The sequence below is a fragment of the Mustela nivalis genome (genome assembly GCF_964662115.1).
Source record: "Mustela nivalis genome assembly, chromosome: 9".
NCBI classification, from domain to species: Eukaryota; Metazoa; Chordata; class Mammalia; order Carnivora; family Mustelidae; genus Mustela; species Mustela nivalis.
Window position 1 is genome coordinate 13,681,103 of NC_139028.1, and position 13,463 is coordinate 13,694,565.

Here is a 13,463-nt window from a genome sequence, read left to right on the forward strand (position 1 = left end):
ATCTGTTGGTGGGCATCTAGGTTCTTTCCATAGTTTGGCTGTTGTGGACATTGCTGCTATAAACATTCGGGTACACGTCTCCCTTTGGATCATTACGTTTGTATCTTTAGGGTAAATACCCAGTAGTGCAATTGCTGGGTCATAGGGTAGCTCTGTTTTCAGCTTTTTGAGGAATCTCCATGCTGTTTTCCAGAGTGGTTGCACCAGCTTGCATTCCCACCAACAGTGTAGGAGGGTTCCCCTTACTCCACATCCTCGCCAGCATCTGTAATTATCTGACTTGTTAATTTTAGCCATTCTGACTGGTGTGAGGTGGTATTTCATTGTGGTTTTGAATTGTATTTCCCTGATGCCAAGTGATGTGGAGCATTTTTCATGTGTCTGTTGGCCATCTGGATGTCTTTGCAGAAATGTCTGTTCATGTCTTCTGCCCATTTCTGGATTGGATTATTTGTTCTTTAGGTGTTGAGTTTGCTGAGCCCTTAATAGATTTTGGGTACTAGCCCTTTATCTGATATGTCGTTTGCAAATATCTTCTCCCATTCTGTCAGTTGTCTTTTGGTTTTGTTAACTGTTTCCTTTGCTGTGCAAAAGCTTTTGATCTTGATGAAATCCCAATAGTTCATTTTGCCCTTGCTTCCCTTGCCTTTGGCGATGTTCCTAGGAAGAAGTTGCTGCGGGTGAGGTCGAAGAGGTTGCTGCCTGTGTTCTCCTCAAGGATTTTGATGGATTCCTTTCTCACATTGAGGTCCTTCATCCATTTTCAGTCTATTTTTGTGTGTGGTGTAAGGAAATGGTCCAATTTCATTTTTCTGCGTGTGGCTATCTAGTTTTCCCAACACCATTTGTTGAAGAGGCTGTCTTTTTTCCATTGGACATTCCTTCCTGCTTTGTCAAAGATTAGTTGACCATAGAGTTGAGGGTCTATTTCTGGGATTTCTGTTCTGTTCCATTGATCTATGAGTCTGTTTTTGGCATATATAATAGCTTCTTAATAGACATGTGTTGAAGAAAGGTGTTTTTGTAAGGCATCTTTGCAGTATTTACCAAGCAGCTTTCTTGGACCGTATTTGATGTGCAGTTATGGTTCTGTGCATATTGATTTTCTGCAATATATTATGTACCCATGTAGTTCACGGAATCTGGTTGGTTTTCCCTCCTTAATATCTCTCAGACATGGGGCACTTGGGTGGCTCAGTGGGTTGCGCCTCTGCCTTCAGCTTGGGTTATGATCTCAGGGTCCTGGGATTGAGTCCGGCATTGGGCTCTCTGCTCAGTGGGGAGCCTGCTTCCCCCCTCTCTCTGCCTGCCCCTCTGCCTACTTGTGATCTCCCTCTATCTCCATGTCAAAAAAAATAAATAAATAAAACATCTCTCAGACATGTCCCCACCTCCATTTCTGTGGCCGCTTCCTTCACTGAATCCCTCTTTTCAGCTGGATGATTATGGTTTTTAAACATATCCTACCTTCAAATCTTATCCCCTTCAACCGCCCTTCCCATTGCTGTCAGGTATGGCATCTCTAAGGGAGAAATTTAGTTACTTCCTGCTAAAATGCTTATATATTAAGTTGTTCCTTTGCTATCAGTTTCTAGCCATGGTGTCCTAACACACTGAGATGTCACAGTTGGGAAGTGGGAGGTATATCAGTATTTATGTTCTCATGGAGATAATCCCAAAAGGGGATAAAAATGAGTGTGGTGCTTTATATTTTCATTATGACAATTAGTGACCTTTATGTATGCTTTGTATTTGTTATAAATGATAGTGTTTTTATTTTAATAAATTAAAACTGTCAAAGAGCCACATTGTATTTTTCATAATATAGATATATTTTATACTTTTATTTCTGACCATGTGAAGAATGAACCAAAGGACAAGAAAGATTAACATAAAAGTGACTTTTTCCCATCATCCCTACACTTCTAGTAGGTTGAAGTTGTTTCTGAAAGGAATGAATGCTAACTTAAATTCATTTGCCATTGTCATGTATTAAGGTATGTAATGCAGTACAAACAATATGGTGATCATCTTATAAGTTAGGAAATAACAAAACCTGAATGTTGTTAATTGGAAGAGAGTTAGAGTAACAGAAATCCAAATAATATCTTATCTAGCTAAATTTTCATCAGTCTGAATTAGTATTTTCCTTCAAATAGTCAAATATGTACACAGGAATACTGAGTGAGATATTTATACTGAGTCTCACTATGTAATTTATTTCTTCTATTATAGGACTTTTATGAAGTCTGCTTGCTTTATAATAAATGCTAAAAGAGCATATTAAATGGTACTAGATGTTAAAATGCAGTTAAATGAAATATTCTACTTGCAGTGTCAGAACATAGATCTCAAACCCAATAAAACAGGTAGAAATTAGAGCAGTTCCCACAAGCAAAAAAACTATAGAGAAGGTGAGCTTAATTTTGCTTAAATCCTTGGCTGAGTGTCACATGTTATAGGCTCAGGGGAGACCTGTAGGAAGTCAGACTTAAAAAGCAGCATTTGGCAGCCACAAGGACCAAACAGAGCTATTAATGCTGAGCACCATGGGTTAGAGAGAGTTTGTGGTTTGAATCCAAGCAAGATAACTGCCTAATAGAATGCATATCCAGTAGTCCTCAGAAAAACATGACAGAATTCATTTTCTATATCTGCAGTGTCTATTTTTCTACAAAAATATTAGAAATGCAATTAGGCAGTAAAATGTGATCCATACCCAAGAGAAAGGCAGTCAAAGAGACTATTGGGCCAGATTTGAATTTAGCAGACTTCAAAGCAGCTATTTTAAATATGTTCAAAGAATTAAAGGAAAGTATGTTCAGAGAATTAAAGGAAAATATGGTATGAATGAATAAGTACAGAGATAATCTCAGCGGAGCTATGGAAACACTATTAAAAACAAAAAAAGCTGGGTAGTCCTGAAACACACAATTGTGCTGAAACACACAATTACTGTTTAAAAAGAAAGTGCCCAAACATACAGAATGGGCTCAAAAGTAGTTTGGAAATAGCAGAAGAAAGGAATAGCAAACCTGGAGGCCCAGTAAAAGTGACCCTGTCCAAAAACCAGGAAGAAAAAAGACTGGATAAAGAAAAAGAACAAAACGTCAGGGAACTGTGAAGTAGGCCAATATGTATGTCCTGGTAGTCGTGGAAGGAGAGATGAGAAAGAGGCATGCAAATGTTTGAAGAAATAATGGCCCCAACTCCCCAAATGTAGTGAAAAACATGAAATGATAGATGTGAGAAGGTTGCAGAGCCACAAGAAAGAGGAACACAAAACCATTCCCAGATGTATTCTAGTAAAACTCCTCTATAATAAAGAGAAATGTTTGAAAACCACCACAGGAAAATTATTGCTTGTTGCTTACATTTCAAGGGAAAAACTGAAAATATTTGTTGTTAATCATAAAATTTTACTTTCTGAGAAAAAAATTAGAATTTTGGAGAACTTGTATCCACCAGTAGCTTCCCCATACTTTGAAAGATGCTTCTTATGATATTGATGGTGATATTAATAAATGTGATTTTTAAAAATATTGTAAAATGAGATGTGTCAGCACTTGAAGATTCACATCAGGAAGATCTGCATAAATTAAGTGAAGGAGTGTTTTCCAAATAGCAGATGCATGATATTACACCATCACTTACTGGTTAAAGATATATTCAAAGTGAAAAGTAGACCATTGGATTTTAATTTAACAGTACGGAATGGCTTCAGATTTTATATTGCAACTACTTGTTCTGAAACTACTCATCAGGGTTTGTTGTATTATCAAAGGAAAGTCATAACTACAGTTATCGGAAAAGGCTATTAAACTACTCCTCCCTTTCCTAACTATCTCAGAGAGACTAGATTTTCTTCATATACTTCACCCAGAACAGCACATTGTGAATGCAGGGGAATATTTGGGCATTCCGTTGTCTCCTTTTAAACTAGTTATGAAAGGGGCACCTGCGTGGCTCAGTTGGTTAAGCATCGGACTCTTGTTTTGGGCTCAGGTCATGTTCTTGGGGTCATGAGATCAAGCTCTGTGTCAGGCTCCATGCTGTGTGTGCAGCCTGCTTGAGACTCTCTCTTCCTCTTCCTGTTCTCTTGCCTGCCTCTCCCCCTCAGCTCACATGCACATGTTCTCTCCCTCTAGAAAGAGAGAGGGAGAGAGAGGAAGGAAGGAATGGGAAGAAAGAGAGAGAAAGAAAAAGAAGAAAGAAAGGGAAAATACTTATTAAAGAAACTTGCAAAAATCTAAAACAATGTTCTTTTATTTTGGGAAATTATGACTTTTTCATAAAATATGACATTTATGTTAAAATGTAGTGAATTTTGTTGTTACTTTAAAGTCAGTTTTTAAAAATCTTAGTCTTAATTTCTAATACAGTAAATTATCAGTAGATATAATCTACATTCACAGGACTTTGGAGTCCTTCATACATTTTAAGTATAAAGGTACCCTGAGACCAAAAACTTGAGAACTGTTTCGATTCTGCTCTGTCTTCAGATTCCTTTGAGAGCATCAGACTGGAAAATTGGAAATACCTTGTAGCCCAGGAGATTAGTGCTTTTGAGTATATGATGACACTCTATTTTGTTGATATCTTTGAGAATTTTCAAGTGGACCATATAGTATGCTGTGCAGGCCTTTGCTTACTGCATTTGATGGCAAGTCCCCCCACCCCCACCTTTGCTACAGTTTTTTCAGGCCTGTTATTTTCAGCTGGGAGCTTTACCAGGAAAGCAAGAGGGGCCTTTTGCAGTGATGACTAATCCTTCTTTTCTTTTTCCTCTTCATCCTTTTGTTATGTTTAGATGTTATCCAGGGAGAGCTGTTCAGAAAGTGTTAGAGGCCCTCTATCATGGCCTTGCACAGTCACTTGCTATGCTATTCTGAGTTGTTATTCACTTCCTGGGAAAGAACATTAAACATTTGAAAACAGAATCATTGACGTTTGTCTCATATGGTGTGAAGAAGAATTATAAAGATGGTAACTGAGAGAAACTCATCCAGAATTTTTTTTTAAGTCCTACTTATAATCTGTTTAATGCATGTGGTGATAATTGTTTAGTTTTGTAACCTAGTAGATAAGAAGCACAATGTGCCAAAAAAATTTTTTTCTATAAGGGATGGTCATTACATAAATGTGTAGTAAGCGTATTTTAACATTACATTGCTTTGTTCTTTGACAAAAATAAACCACTATAAAATAAAAGCAAAAAAAAAAAAAAAAAGAGCCCACCTACGTTCCCACTTGCATAAAACGGAATTATCCCCAAATGGGGATAATTCCATGTGTTACTGCTTCATCTGTCTCTTGGTATTCCTCTCCTTTTCCATTGTTTTAGTGACTTCATACTTACACTGAATTTGAATTTAGAACACTCCTTACTATTAATGAACTTGTATTGATCTGATTATTAATTTTAACACTTAGATTACTGTGATCATAAAGTGAGAGTTTCTCTACCCTATTATCTGGCCTTTTATATCTTCATGTAATATTCTGGGGAGTTTTGAAATTCACATGTGTATGGATAGGAGCACAAAAAAACTTTTATACTTTATTTCTTTGACAGTTGAGTTATGTGGAAGTAGTAAAACTGACCATTTTTCCCATGTTGTGTTTAAGGACTTAATGGTGATTTACTTTCTGAATCATATTTTCATTTTATTTTTGAAATGACACGGATTTTCTTTCTCTTTGCAAATGATAGTAGTTTTGAAAGTCAATAATGGCTTTCACCAGAATAGAAGGCTTCCAGTTTGAGGCTATCAATTAGAGAAGTGTTTATTTGAGTCCTGAAATAAGACTATTCATCAGCCGTTTTTTTAAAACCACAACTCCCCTTGTGTTTTCTTAGGTCAGAGATGAAGAGGAAGCCTTTCTGGATTGGAGTGATGATGATGATGATGGATTTGATCCGAGCACACTTCCAGATCCAGATAAGTACAGAAGCTCTGAAGAATCAGATACTGAAGACCTGGAAAATAAAATTAGGTATGTTTTTACTTTTAGTAGGATTAAGTATATGTATCTTTTCCTCTGAATGCAGAGGTTGTATAGAGACAAATGTTTTGTGCTTTTCTCATCATTTGGGGGGCTCTCTTATTGTTTCTATGATCACTGTTACTTGTAAGAGTTATAGTAAGAGTTGTTTTTTCTCTTCTCTGTTCTATCTCCTTCTGAATCCTTTATGCTTAAGTATTAGGAGGATATACTTGATGCAAACAGAGGCAGAATTTTATTTCAATTCACTGTCAAAGGACTCTATTGAGAGTGTTGTTAAAAATTCTCTCTGAATTTTAAAAAAGGGTAGTTACACTTTCACATTTTTTATATAAAATTAAATAACAAATACATAAAATAATGGAAAACTTAAACATAAACAGTCCTTGATAAATTCTCACAATTTAACATCCATTCATTTGTAATGTGAACTTATTTGCAACCATGCCAAAAACAGATGAAATGCACTGAATTGAAAAATAGTGTGATTTGCTCAGCATTTGTTTTCAAAGTACTGTGTATTAGATTATGTTGTGATTGTGTTGGTTTAAGAGTTGATGGCACTGAACTTTGTGGACATTCTAAACCAGTGAGACTCTTTAGGCAGAATGGAGGTACTGATGACAGCCGAAGTTCATTTGACTGAAGCATAGAGTGCTCGTTGGAACCCTGACTATTAGCTCAGGGATTTGGGAGTTGGAGAGAGAGGCCACAAAGAGCTATAATCTGGTTTTAAGTAAGAACATTATAAAAAAATCTCAAAAAAGTTATCCCCTAAAGAGTAAATGCTAAAGGGGGAATCATTTCAGAGTTACTCTTGTGTTCATATAAACATATAATTATTTTACAATACTGAAATGACATCTAAAATACTGTCTTCCCAACTGATGCCAAAAATTTGAGACATTTGCTATTGGACCACTAGGTAGTGGACCTAATGGTTTTCTAGTATTTCTAGTGGACATAAAGCTGACCAGGTAGTGAACATACTAGCTTTACTACCAAAGGGGTACCACAGGTGAAAATAATTTGATTATGACTTAGAAAAATATATAAATAGGTGCCATAGGGTTAAATAATTTAGGTTCGGGGCTGTAGTCCTAATCTTGAAAAATTGATCTTTAAGGGGAAATATTCACACTTTGCTTCAGAAAGTTCCTTGGTGCCCATGTTGAGACATTGGAGAACTAGCAGTTCGTTAAGTGGTTAAGTGGGTGCTTCCCCATATATTAAAATAAATGTCCCTTTTTCACAGTTGGTTTATGGGATCTCCATTCTGATAGATGTGGTCTCACTCAACACATATGACTTTATATCCTTAACTTCTTTTAAAAGACAACATTCAATTGAGTAAAACTTGGATTCTAATGGATTTATTCAACAATTCAGGAAATCAGGCAATATCCCATTTAGCATATACATATGTATTTACATATACATAGCATATACATATGTATATACACATATACACACATATATATACATATGTATATACACATAGCATATACATATGTATTTAGCATATACAAAGGCACTCTGTGTAGCTCCGGCACAAAATGAAAGACTTTTATAGGTAGGGAGGAGCAGGAAAAGGATTTGTTTGTTTGGTTGGTTTTGTTTATCAAAGAGAGGCTTATTTCAGGCAAGATCACCTTCCTATAGGGGATGGAAGGGGTCTCTTGGGCAGATGACCTCACTAGTGATTCCAAATTATCTGGTTCTGGGTCACTTTCGTGGGAGGGGCTGAACCCACAACTAGGCTAGGTATTAAGTCCTGGTTTATTGATGTGGGGCTTGGCACAAGTGACTCCATTTGAGGCCTATTTTGGCTTTTTTAACATCTCCAAATGTTTCTGTATAATTTTAGTCTCTGGAGAGAACATTCATGGGCTCTCCCTGTGATTCAGTGATATTTTCCTATCCATCTAACATATGTTTAAAACATAGAACCTACCTTTGAAGTCATTGCTACATGCCAGCATTCCTTCTGCATCTGATTCATAATGATTTTTTTCCCTAACAATTCCTATGATGGCTTCTAGATCATCCTTAATCTGTGTGCAGCAGACATGTCATTTCATTCTTCTGGCATTTCTTACCCTCATAGTGACATTTCTTTGCTACCACCTCGTTAGTATAACTTGTTCTCTAGTAGCTTCTTGTGCTCCACCCTCTTAACTGGCCTGTAAATGCTTCCAAGCTTGAAACTGTGTTTTGTGTCAATAGCTGTAGCTCCTGCCTCTACTTCTTTGTCCACTGTTATTATCATAGGCACAGAGAAGGTCCTGAAATATTTGAATTGATTAATTGATTGATGAAGGAGAATTGTAGAGCAAAAAAAGAAAAGTCTAACCATCAGCACCTATATAATTGGTCCTAATAGTTTAAATGATATAAGAGAATAGAATAGATGGTTGGAGAACTGGAGAAGCTAACTTCAGATAGTGTAATGGTGAGGGACAAGAAGACTAGAATACCTTAAGATGCCAAAGCATCTTAAATGTTCAGATGGAAAATAATTAAACATTACATGAAAATTTAAATGGTTTTAATTTCAGGCACAGCTATTAAACTGTATTAACAGAAATGAAAAGGAATTGGTAAACTTGTCCTATACTGAAAAGAGATCATCTTATGTTGGGGAAATTACCAACCAGGGCTTATTCCCTTTGGCACATGTAAGGACTTCCTAGCAGTTTTGTTTTTGTTTGTGATGTCAGTGATTATCTAGTGTACCCTCTCTTCTTGTAGATAAAGAAACCAAGGCTTCAGGAGATAAAATAATGTGTGATCACAGTACCAAGTTAGGGACCTATCATGATAATGTGCATAAATCAAATTGATTCCATGTTTCTAATACTCCAATGAAGTTATATAGAATTACTCTAGCATTAGGAAGGGTGGCTCAGGAACATAGTCCAAGACTAGTTTTATGTCATTTGGGTAAAGACTTGATCCATGAACTAACTATAGGATAGATGTGACTAGATTATGGTTTCCCAACTTCAACATTACTAACCTCCTATATAGATAATTCTTAGTTTTGGTGGATTGGGAGTGATTGTAGACTGTTGAACACTATCCCTGGCCTCTACCACCAGTGCTTCCCTAGTTGGGACAACCAGAATTATCTCAGACATTGCCACATATCCCTTAAGGAGCAAAATCTCCCACTGGAGTAGAACCAGGATGGCAGGTCCATATTATACTTGTCCAGTATACACTTTGTGTATATTCCTTTGCATTTAGCCCAAGTGGACCTTCTCAGTACAGCCTGTATCAATCAGTTGGGATTCCTACTCAAGGTAAAACCTATTTGCCATTCCCAAACTAAGGCAGAGTGTCGGGTAGTTACAAGGTGTAGCCGAAGTGTGAAATGCCTGTGTATACTCTACCTCCATTTTTTCCCTTTCCCCTTCTCTGTTAAAATGACCTCAGTGAAAATGAATAAAGATAAATGTAAACTAAAACCAAAATTGTATTTAGATAAGTAAAAGTATTCACAGGTAAATCCATATACACTAGAATTTTGACAGTGGTCATTGCTGCTGTTCCTGCTGTTTATAATACCAGCACCAGCACAGTTTTACTGTATTGTCTGAGTTGGGCTGCATCTTTTTTCCTTCACCTCCCATAAACAGGAAGAGGTGCTGGGATTTTGTGATGTCAGCTTTCGAGGGCTCTCCTGGCATGCTCACGGGTTTTTATTTGCTGTGTTGTTTCTAATCTCAGCTCAGTAATTGAAGCAGCAGTGAGTGTGTCAGCCTCTTGGTCATCTTTGCTCTCCCAGTGGGTTATTCTCTGCTTATTAACTTCACATTTTCTGATATGAGTTTACTTTTATGGGACCAAATAACACCAATTAGAAAATGGCTCAGTCCCAAAGTAGCTTGAGCCAGTTTCTTTGAAAGTTTCTTCTAGGTATTTCTTTGTCCTTTACCTCAGTGATAACCCGAAATATTCAGCTCGAGTAACACTTTTGTTGCTCTACATAGAGAGACATAGTCAGTAGGAAGTAGGCAAAGGAGAGCCAGATGTAGTGGAGAATGACTGAATCTAGGATCGATATTTCTTCCTCAGAGAAGCACAATAGGGTTTTGAAGAGTGTACCTCTGTCTCCCTCAGCACAGTGCAGTAGAATTTAACCCATCCTTAACCCTCTGTAGAATCTCAGAATTGTCGTCTCTAACACCGATTCCTGGGATTCTGATGTGTGGGATTCAGCTCCTTTAAGTTAGCATGACAAGAAGAGTTCTCTTGCTTAAAAGAGTTCTCAACGACAATGAAAATAACATGACCTTTAGTTCCTTTGAAGGAGCTTTAAGAATGTTTTCATTAGTAGCTCATTTATCCCCAGAAAGAGAGCAGTGGGATAGGAGGAACAGTAGTGTCCCCCATAGTACAGAGGGTGTCACCTGTCTAGTCAGCAGCAGATGGCTGGTCTCCGGCAGAGGCTCCGAGCTTTTGTGTGCTATTTTTGAAAACAGAGAAGGGAGAGCTTGCTTTAACACCATGTGGTCTCTTTCCTCATCTTCCATCCTGCTTACACATTGGCCCAGGCTGTGTTTTACTCTGTAGCTTTCCCTTCTGGTTCCTCCTTACTGTGGAATTAGCATAGGTAGAGTTACTACACGATGTGTTAGCATTTGTCATTATCTTCGTTGTTACTAAAATAGAACAGTTTGGTAGGAACCTAGCTCTTTGCTGCACTGGACTTGGTAGCATTGTGGGATTCATTGGTCTGCTAGGAATGGCACAGAATCATGTTCTTGCCTCTAGTGAATTTTGATACAGACTTTTATACCTTCAGAGGAAGAAAGACCTCAAGTATTAGAATTGTCTTTGTACTAAGTGATTTTTTAATTCTTGATCTCCCCAACAGGCTATGTAAATGTATTTATACTGCTTTCAGAATATTTGGCTATTTTCTATATGTGGTGCCAAGAACTGGAGTAAGAACTTTCTGTATTATTTAAATCATGTTCTAATTATTTAAGAATTAAAAATATCCCCGTACTGGTTAGTCTCCAGCTTGTTGTAATATTTCTTCTGTCTGTTCTTTCAACTAAGAGTTTTTTAGTAATCATGTATCAGGTAATAGTGAGTGCAGGTACAGAGGATAAAACATAAAAACAAAACAAAACAAAACAAAAAAAAACCTTTCTGCTCTCATGTTTTTAGTTTAGCAGAGGTTGCAGATAGCTAAGCATGCAATTAGGGAAAAATAGGATGGATACTTGCTGTGATCTGTGCCCTGGGAGAGGTGGAGGTGAGCAAGGTAGGGAGGGAGGGAGCTCAGGTGAGGAATCTAACCTGGGCTTGGTGGCTCTGGAAGAGCTTCTGAAGGGAGTGACATCTGAATGAAACCTGAATGAAGTTTTCAGTCTTGCCTGAGCAGGGAGAAGATAGGTTGCCCTTCTCAATTGTGCGGTCTTTGAAATGAAATAAGAGTATCTTTAACCATATTCCAATTAAACTCTTCTTTCACTAAAATTGTTCCTTTTAGCTGTTCCTCACAAGCTGGGAGATTCAGTTTTGAGCATGTAATGTAAGATTAATTTTTGTATATCTAGTAGCATTCATCATCCTTGGTTTATGGCCATCTTCATGTGAATTGCTAATGATGAAAATTTGCAAAGTATTGAATACGATGAAAAAGAAGCAGCTGGGTGTTCAAGATAGTCATTATTCAGTCAAATTAAGTTTTTAATATTTATAATCCTAACCTTTTTCAAACCAAAAAAAAAAAAGAAAAGAGAAGAAGGTTGTGGTTAGACTTCTACTGCCTGATAATGTGTCAGTGTTTTTTTCACAGACCAGTTTCTGGCCATGGCAGATTGTTTTATAAAAAATCCTTCCAGGGGAGGCGTACTTGGTCGATTATTCTAGGTGGCATAAGACCCATTACATCTATAATTTGTACTGAGACTGTTGGCATAGTTCAGACATGATAACTTCTATATGGATTGACGCCTTTTCCTGCACAGAGTAAACTGCTTTACATCTCCCATCTGGAGTTGTCCTTTTCGGCTTTTGCGACACAGCTCTGCATCGAAAGATTGATGAAAGATTTTTGTTCTGTTTTTTTCATTTGTTGGGGGTTTTGTTTTATTTTTCAGCTGTGTTCCCTGTTAGCTTTCTGGTTTTGAGTGAACTTGATTATCTTTAAGATTTGTCTCCCGTGTAACGGAGGTGACCCACGTTCTTCTGTGTGGTGTCTCCTCATGTTGTTCTGTGACATTTTTTCACTACTTCTTGCTACCCAACTTCTCTTCTAGGACTAAACAGTCAGCTTTGTAACATGTGGAAGGCTTTCCACCTGCAACATAAATACATATGACTCAGAGGAGAATTTCTGGGGAAGGAAAATGGCCAGAAAGCATTTTCATTTCTTTTTAACTGTTTTTGGTTGGGACCAGTTATGCACATTCCATATTTTATATGAATTTTACTGGAATTATTGGTGCTTATTTTTTAAGGGGAATTTTTTTTTCCCTCAGAGTCTAAGTTTTGTGAAAAGAAAAATACTGTTAACTACAGTTCCATTTACTTGAATCTCCTTTCGCTGGTGAATCTAGTTGTGGGTGGCAGATGAGGAAAGAAGTCAGCTCAGCTTAATGATATATTGACTTTATTGTGTGCCTGCCATTCTTTCCTTTCACTCTTTGTAACTTCAGGAAACTTATCTGATTCTAATATGCCTCGCAGCTTTCAAGGGAAAATCTCCATCGTCTCTTCTTATTTGTGAAATACAATGAATTATCACATTTCATAGGGCTTTGATCAGAACTTCATGTGAATTGTGGTTGACAAGGAGTTAATTTTACTTGACTTTCTTTAAATTGTGTTCATTTGGTCTTTCTCCACTTTGTCATTGTCCACAAAACACAACACAACACAACACAACAAAATGAAACAAAACAAAAAGAATATCCTGTGTGGCACATAGCATGAATGAACAAACTTAGATTGGTTGGGTGTGGGGAAAAGCAGTATTATTTGTCTTGGGATTCACAGGGGAAAGGATGCTACCCATCAAGGAGGGAAAAGTGTTATTTTCTGGGTGAGGTTTAGGATGGGGAAGATGTATTTAGGAAATTTAGAATTTAGGAGACTCCCAATGTGACCTTATTTGCGGTCCCGGTTTTTTGCCCTGTGCTTTCTGTTTCTCTCATTTAGCCAACCACTGTATAACTGGGACTCAGTAACAGAAGTTTGTCATGTTTCAGAAGTGTTAGGGCCTCTGGGACGATGATGAATGAGTCCAATGCCAAGAAGCCAAAAGAACCATGTAGCAAGGGTAATTAACCAACTAGTAGGGTTCTCATGGCTGCTACCCAGAGTCTGGTACGTGGCAACTTTGTTTTCACTGAAAAGATTATTTATTGAGTACAACACTTTCTTAGGACGATCCTTTTCTTCATTTCTTCATGGCCTCATGTAGAATGAATTTCTAA

The 13,463-nt window shown here is 37.3% G+C and overlaps 1 protein-coding gene across 1 annotated transcript in view; it reads left to right on the forward strand.

Annotated features, from left to right (window-relative positions):
• DDX10 (DEAD-box helicase 10) overlaps positions 1-13,463 on the forward strand; it is a 270,830-nt gene that overhangs the window by 226,590 nt on the left and 30,777 nt on the right. Inside the window, exon 17 of the mRNA XM_082683226.1 lies at positions 5,861-5,997. Within this exon, the coding sequence (XP_082539352.1) occupies positions 5,861-5,997 (137 nt within the window). The remainder of the gene's footprint in view (positions 1-5,860; positions 5,998-13,463) is intronic.